We start from the raw sequence: 7,638 nt of genomic DNA, 5'->3' as shown, positions 1-7,638 counted from the left end.
CTGTCTCTCTGTCTGTCTGTCTGTCTGTCTGTCTGTCTGTCTCTCTCTCTCTCTCTCTCTCTCTGTGCATGTGCCCTCTTTCAACTAAGCAGATGGGGAAGGGGGGGGTGGGGGGGGGGGAGTGGAAACAATCCTTGTCTTGAGCCACTGCAGAGAAAGTTACAACTATCCCGGCAATTTCTTTAGGAGAACAACAAATATGACTTGGCACTGGATTCAGTACAGAACTCTGCCATCTTTAGCTTTTTCAAGATATATGGTGTTTCAGAAAATATCAAGATGATCTTCCTTGCTGTAGCACTGCAAATAATTTATTTGACTCTGTGCTTCCAGAACAAAGCATACCTATTTGAAACCATGTTATTTACATTTGAGATGAGACTATGGATCAGATCAGGATAAAAATTAAATGAAGAGCACAATTAATTTGGAAGCTCAAAGCTGCCGAACTTTGGTCACTTTCCAGCCCAAATTTAAGCAGCCTGATTAGGAAATATTGCCAGACTAATCTTCCTCAGATTTTGCTACCATGATGCTATAGTTCCCTATTGCTGATTGTATTTAGTCTAAATTCTTGTTTCTGGTCCCATTTCTTTTACCTGTCCCATCCCATCTATGATATTCTGTGTGCCACTACTCCACAACATTAACTTTTTGCGCTAGTCTAAACCAAACCTGTTGCTATGCTCATTCCCACATCTACACCTATGCTTATGCTTCTCTTTCTGGGTCTAGAATGCTCTTCGCCAACCCCTTCCATGTGGCTGCCCAATTCAAGCTCTACCTCCTCCAGAAAGTTTTTCCTAGCTATTCCTATCCCTAGTGATATCTCCTTTCGTAAAACTCCTGCCCTATTTGTGTTATGTATTAAGGTGTTGTTGTTTAGTACTTACTGTTTTATATGGTGGAATAGAGCACTGGACCTGGAGTCAGAAGGCCTGAGTTCAAATGTAGCTGCAGACACTTATCATTTACATGATCCTGGGGAAATCACTTAACTTCTGTCTGCCTCAGTTTACTCATTGGCAAAATGGTGACGATAATGACACCCACTTCCTAGGATTGTTGTGAGGATAAAATGAGATAATCAGTGAAGCATTTGGCAAACTTAAGGCATCCTACAAATGCTAGCTTTTATTATTCTATTTCTGTTACCAGATTTTAAACTCATGGGATCATAGTTCTATATTTGATTGGGACTTGAGAGACTACCTAGTCTGGACCCCTCATTTTCAGAAGAGGAAAGTAGGACCAAGGAAGTTAAGTGATTTACCCAATAGCACAATTGTAGAAAGCATTAGAGATAGGATTTGAACTGTCTTCAAATTCCAAAGTTGGTTTGTCATTCCACTGTACAACATTGCCTCTTCAGGGTCAAGGATGTTTTGGGGTTTTCTTTTTTTTTTTTTTTTTTGCTTTTTTTTGAGGGCAATTGGGGTTAAGTAACTTGCCCAAGGTTATACGGCTAGTTTTTGTGTGTGTGTGTGTTTGGGTATTAAGTGTCTGAGGCCAGAACCGAACTTGGGTCCTCCTGACTCCAGGGCCAGCACTTTACTCACTGCGCCACCTAGCCACCCCTGGGGTTTGCTTTTTTAATCTCCTGTAAAGCCTAGCACAGTGCTAGCACACATCTATAGGTGATCAATAAAACTTAGTTGATTGAATTAGGTTTCTCTTACATTGCTTTTAATTAGCTTGCTAAAATTAACATTATAGATAATAATCTATAAATGCTTGTGTGATCTTGGGCAAATCACTTCCCCTTCCATGGACCTCAGTTTTTTCATCTGTAAAATAGAGATTGTACCTAGATGATTTCTGAGGTGGTTTTTTTCTCTATCTCTAAATTCAACTATCCTTACTATTAAGAACGAGATTTGAGTGTCATGGAGTCTTCTGTTCTCAACTAAGGTTTATATTCGTTGATGCTAAGCAACACTGCTGATGCGAAACAAGTTGTGACTTCTGCTACATAATAAATAGTAACAGCTGTGCAATTAGATAACAAACTATGGTGTTAAAATGAAGTCTAAATTAGCTGGAAGAAAAGATATAATGTATCTAGGAGGTGTTACTAAATTCCACCGTGACTGCAAATTTTACACTTCACACAGCTCAAGGCAAAAATGATAAACTTATCTAGTGAGTAAATATATGTGTACCCTTAATATCACCTGTATGGACTATCACTTGATTTCTGCCTCCCAATGAATTATATGATTTAGAACAAATACCATCAAAAATCTTGAGTAATAAAGAATTGATTTATTTCAGATAAATTCTGGTGTGGTGCTCTACCCCCTCCAGAAAGAAATCTTTTGCTACACACACACACACACACACACACACACACACGTATATGTGTATATACCATCTTATTATTTTTTTTGGACAGAAAAACACCAGAGGGCTTATTTTCAGGGGAGGGCTTATTTTAATGAACATTGATAGCAATTTTAATAAACAGGTAAATGTGAACAAAAAAATGTACCTTTATTCAATAATGAATTCAATAAAGAACAGGATGAAGCACTCACTGCTGCAGCTCTGATTGGATGCAGCTCAGAGCGCGGCATGCATTTCACCCGGGGGGGGGAGAGACGGTGCATACAGAGGGTACTGTAATGTAACGTGTAGCGCAGGGGATCACCTTCACTACAGTAGCAATCTCAATAGGGCTTATTTTCAGGATAGGTCTTATTATCAGGGAAACATGGTATCTATATGTGTGTGTGTAGTTCCTTTCTCCCTCCATAAAGAATTTGTCTGGATGTGTGGTATAGGGAACCAGAATGTATATGTTTGTATGTATGTATACATATGTATGCTTGTATTCATATTCTCTTTATACACACATATATGTATGTGTATATATACATTTTTTAATGTACATGCACATATCTGGGCAGCTAAGTGGCACAGTGGATAGAACTTCAGGCTTAGAGTTGGGAAGACTCATCTTGTTGACTTCAAATCTGGCCTTAGACACTTACTGACTGTGTGACCTTGGGCAAGTCACTTAACCCTGTTTACCTCAGTTTCCTCATATGTCAAATGACCTGGAGAAGGAAATGGCAAACCGCTCCAGTATCTTTGCCAAGAAAACCCTACATAGGGTCACAAAGAGTTGTACATGACCGAAAAATGACTAAATAACCTTATGTATATCCATATGTATGTATAATAAACACCACAATCTTTATATTTCTCTGATGTTTAAGATGGTTAAGAATCTTGAAGTGTGCTTTTTGTTATAGAGATATAACTGTAATGATGAAGTATCTAAGTAATGCATACTAAACCATCGGTAATTCATTTCCCCTTTAAAACACTTGATTGATGACCACGAAGAGAGGAAAGGTAAAACTTTGTCATCCTCTTTTCTGTGCAGCATCTTAGTAATGCCTGGGAATCTGTGTCCTGTGGGAAAACAGAAGATCAAATGATGGCCTCCGATCAGGGACGGAAGTACATAAATGCATTCTCTACCAGGACGCTGGTCATGTGAGACTCTTTCAGACAAGCATTATGGTTTTCAGAACACTTCAGAATGACTTGGGATTTACCATTCCTCTACATGAAACTCTTCATGAATGGGAGAAGGACCTATTTTTGTTGTGGTACAACAGTTGGGAGCGGCACCAAGTGCATCTTTTAGTCACTGAGCATATTCTTGTTGGATTTCACCCAACTAAAATCATTTTTATATAGATGACAGTTTTACCTAAATTATTAGGTAATAAATTATAATCAGTTATTAAATATCTTAATGCAGATTTAAAAAAATATTAAATGATTTCCCACTCTGTATTTTTGAAGTTCCAGCAGACCAGTATTGTTTTCCTGTGATGACTTGCTTTGGAATTTTGTATAAAGAACAGGTACTCCAACATTTCTCTTTCTAAATCATTAAACAGAATGCATTGATATGAGACAAATCAACAAAAGCATTACTATTAAGTTTAGTTTAATACCAAGGGAAAACTAGTCAAAACTGTAAGTGCTCATGGTGACAAAGTTTGAAGTACTCTGATTTTGTTACTGTACTAAACCTTGTTTTGTGTGTTTTGTTTTTGGTTAGCTTGCTTTAAAAATTATTACTGTATGAAACATAGTTTTATGAGAACAAATTATATTTTTATTCAGTAATTTAATTTTGTAAATGCCAAATGGGTTATGTGTTTTGCTGCTATGGACTTTTAGCATATAGACATGCTGCTAGTGTAAAGGAGGCAGTAGAGCTTAATACAAAAAGAAAAACTTGGTTTTTAGCTAATTGGCCTTGCCTTAGCATTTCTGACTTTTTATTTTTATTTTTTTATATATACGTACTTATTTTCCTTTTGTAATGCATTGGGAATTTTTTTTCTGGGAGATTCTGTCTTTGGTTTTTTGTTGGTTTAAAAAGCATGTGTTGCACCTTCTTTTATTTTTGGGAGATCTCTGTTTTGTTCATGTTGTCTGTTTTGTTTCAGTCAGTAAATCAATCAGCAAGAATTGATCAAGCACCTACTATGTGCCAGGCACTGTGCTAAGCACTGGGGATACAAAGAAAGGTAAAATTAAATCAAACCACAACCCCCAGGCCCGGGCCCTACCCTCAAGGAGCTGGTATTCTAATGGGGAAGACTGCATGCGCAAACAACTGGTACAAACAAGATAGAGACAGAATTAAATTGGAGATAATCATCAGAGGGAAGGCACTAGAATTAAGGGGAGTGGGGAAAGGCTTCTCTTTTTATGTTCAGTCTGACTGTTCTTCAGTTCAAATTTTACACATCTGATTGGTGACCCCATTGTTTAAAAATGTATGGTTCTGAGTACTGCCATACTGCCTTCGCAGAACTGCAGCTATCGAGGTAGAACACTGGCATTGATAGCTAAGCCTGACTTTGCTGCCTTAATAACATTTAGTGCAGGCTAATCTGCACTTAACTTTTGATATGACAATGTACTTAACTGCCTTGTAGAAAAATAAAGTTGTGTCCCTATTTTACTTATGTTTGGTTTTTCTCTCAATTTCTTCCTTAGAAAACATATAGTATAAAAGAGATGATCTATGGTATTTCCTTTTTAATAGGTGAGGAACTCAAAATACTTTCTAAAAAGCTGACAATTTGTATAACACTTGAGTGAGTTATGTGAAACTCAAGCTTCATCCTCATTGTAGAGAATGAGGCACCAAGATATAGAGAAGTTAAGTGATAGTTCAAAAAAGAAGAATGAGCACAATCATGGGCTATTAGAACTAGAAGGGACATTGGGGATCATTTGGACCAGCCCTCTCATTTTGTGATTGAGGAACCTGGGCCCTAGAGGATGTAAATAACTTGACCTAGGTCACAGAGGTAACTAATAATAAAGACAAGCAATCACATCTGATGACTGCCAAACCTTTTTTTTTTTTAATCACGTTGCACACTTCCTACCCCAAATTTCTCAGTATTCTAATCTATCATTCAAGCTTAATTTAAAGCTCACATATCCCATTTTAAATTAAGATTCTCATAATGAATGACAATGTCTCCACATTTAGGGTGTTTATCACAGGCAATGCCACTAAGATTATTATTTTACATACTTCAATTATTCTGATGCATTTCAATATTAATAATCTATCCTGATAATATTATTTTAAAAATATTTTTGCATTAAGAATACATTTTTTTCTTTTTAGAGGAAGACTTGCCCAAGGTCACACAGCTAGTAAGTGTTAAGTGTCTGAGGTCAGATTTGAATTCAGTTCCTCCTGACTCCAGGGCCAGTGCTCTCTTCATTGTGCCACCTACTCACCCTGAGAATACATTTTTTAAATTACATTTTAGTTTCTCCACTTCCTGGAATTAAGTAACTCATGCAATGTTACACATTGATCAGGTAATATGGAGGTAAAGTCAGCCATCATATAACAATTATTAGAATAAATCTGGATAAAGAAAAAATAAAATATTAAAATAAAAATACCAACCATGTTGGTATTTGATGCTATGTAGAACAGAAATAAACTTATCCTTGCTCAGTATACTTGAAATCAAATTGCTTCTTTACTATGATTACCTAAATTAATCAACAGAAGTATAAGTTATCATTTCACATGAAAATACAACATACAGATTTAAACTTATATGATGCACACACAGAGGAAATATTGAGCATCTATCCGACAACTGCATATGAAAATTTTACTAATCCTAACTTAATATCTTTTTTGTTCAACTAAATATTTCTAAAATGGGTACATATGTAGTAAGATTAGTAGAATCAAAATTGTTCACTAGTCACAGGTGGCTAACTTCTCTGAATGGTTATTTGCAAGACTCATGTTTAAATAGGTGAATCATAGGAATGCAAAAGTGATAGAACTGTAATTTATTTCCATTCCTTTAGTTAATTTAGACCACTAAAATACACATAGGATAAATAAATATGTTGTTCTTCAGTCATTTTTCAGTTGTGTCTGACACTTTGTGATTCCATTTGGAGTTTTGTTGGCAGAGATACTGGAATGGTTTGCCATTTCCTTCTCTAAGATAATTATGTACACTATTTTAAAAGATCTCCTAGAAAGAGTTTTCATAATTTCCTTGGTAATTATACAGTTTTTATACTGGAAGGATGCCTTACAGACCTAATACAATCTTGTCATTTTAAAGGTAAATAAATTAAATCCAGAAACGTTGTCACTCAATGTCTCTGAGCCAATGACACCATAATTCCTGGCTTCTATTCCAGGGCTCTTTCTGTTATACCCACATGTCTAACTTTTCCAATCTGTTCTACTGATTAATAACTTTGACTGGATGAAAGATAAGTACTAGGACATTGAACTTGAACTCAATGTTTATCAAAGTAGAAGACTTAAGCTTCATTAACAAACATCAGGGGGCGGCCAGGTACCACAGCGAGTAAGAGCACCGGCTCCAGTGTTGAGAAGACCTGGAGATCGAATCCCGGGCTCAGACACTTAACACCCACCCAGAAACACCTGGCCGTGTAACCTTGAGCAAGTTACTTAACCCCAATTGCTTAGGGGCGGCCAGGTGACTCAGTGAGTAAGAGCACTGGCTCCAGTGTCAGGATGACCTGGGGATCAAATCCAGGCTCAGATACTCAGCACCACACCCAGAAATAACTGGCCATGTAACCTTGAGCAAGTTGCTTAACCCCGATTGCTTTTAAAAAAAAACCCATCAGTCAAAGATCTTGGAGTTTTTTTTTTTTTCACAAACAAAAACAATGCAGTTAAAATTAGATGAACAGTTAACCCAGCAAATTCTTTTAGAGAATGTTTTTCTGATATTTCGTATCCAAGATATCTAAGGAACCAATTGAAAAATTTAAGAACAAGACCCATTCCCAATAGTTAAATGACCAAAGGATATTAGGCAGCTTTCAAAGGAAGAAATCCAAGCTCAACAACAATGTTAAAATGCTTCAAATCATTAATACTTTGACAAATCTAAATTAAAACAACTTTGAGGTTTTACTGCATACCCATTAGAATGACAGAGATGACAAAAAAGAAAATTGACAAACGTGGGAGGGGATGCAGGAAAAACAGGCACTAATGCACTGTTGGCAGTTATCCACTGGTTCAGTCATTCTGGAAAGAAATTTGGAATTATATCCCCAAACTAA

The 7,638-nt window shown here is 36.6% G+C and overlaps 1 protein-coding gene across 7 annotated transcripts in view; it reads left to right on the top strand.

Annotated features, from left to right (window-relative positions):
• Window positions 1-5,000, top strand: part of MYB (MYB proto-oncogene, transcription factor) — a 37,864-nt gene extending 32,864 nt beyond the window's left edge. For all 7 annotated transcript variants that reach the window (XM_069077317.1, XM_069077316.1, XM_069077315.1 and 4 more), the window contains one exon: window positions 3,392-5,000. In XM_069077317.1, the coding sequence (XP_068933418.1) occupies window positions 3,392-3,508 (117 nt within the window). In that variant the 3' untranslated portion in view covers window positions 3,509-5,000. The remainder of the gene's footprint in view (window positions 1-3,391) is intronic.
• Window positions 5,001-7,638: the final 2,638 nt, after the last annotated feature.

Source organism: Petaurus breviceps, unplaced genomic scaffold (genome assembly GCF_028583685.1).
Source record: "Petaurus breviceps papuanus isolate PSGF00001 unplaced genomic scaffold, PetGlider_PUasm1.0 90977, whole genome shotgun sequence".
NCBI lineage: Eukaryota > Metazoa > Chordata > Mammalia > Diprotodontia > Petauridae > Petaurus > Petaurus breviceps.
Note: the sequence above shows the minus strand (reverse complement) of the source record. Positions and strands in the feature narration are given on the sequence as shown.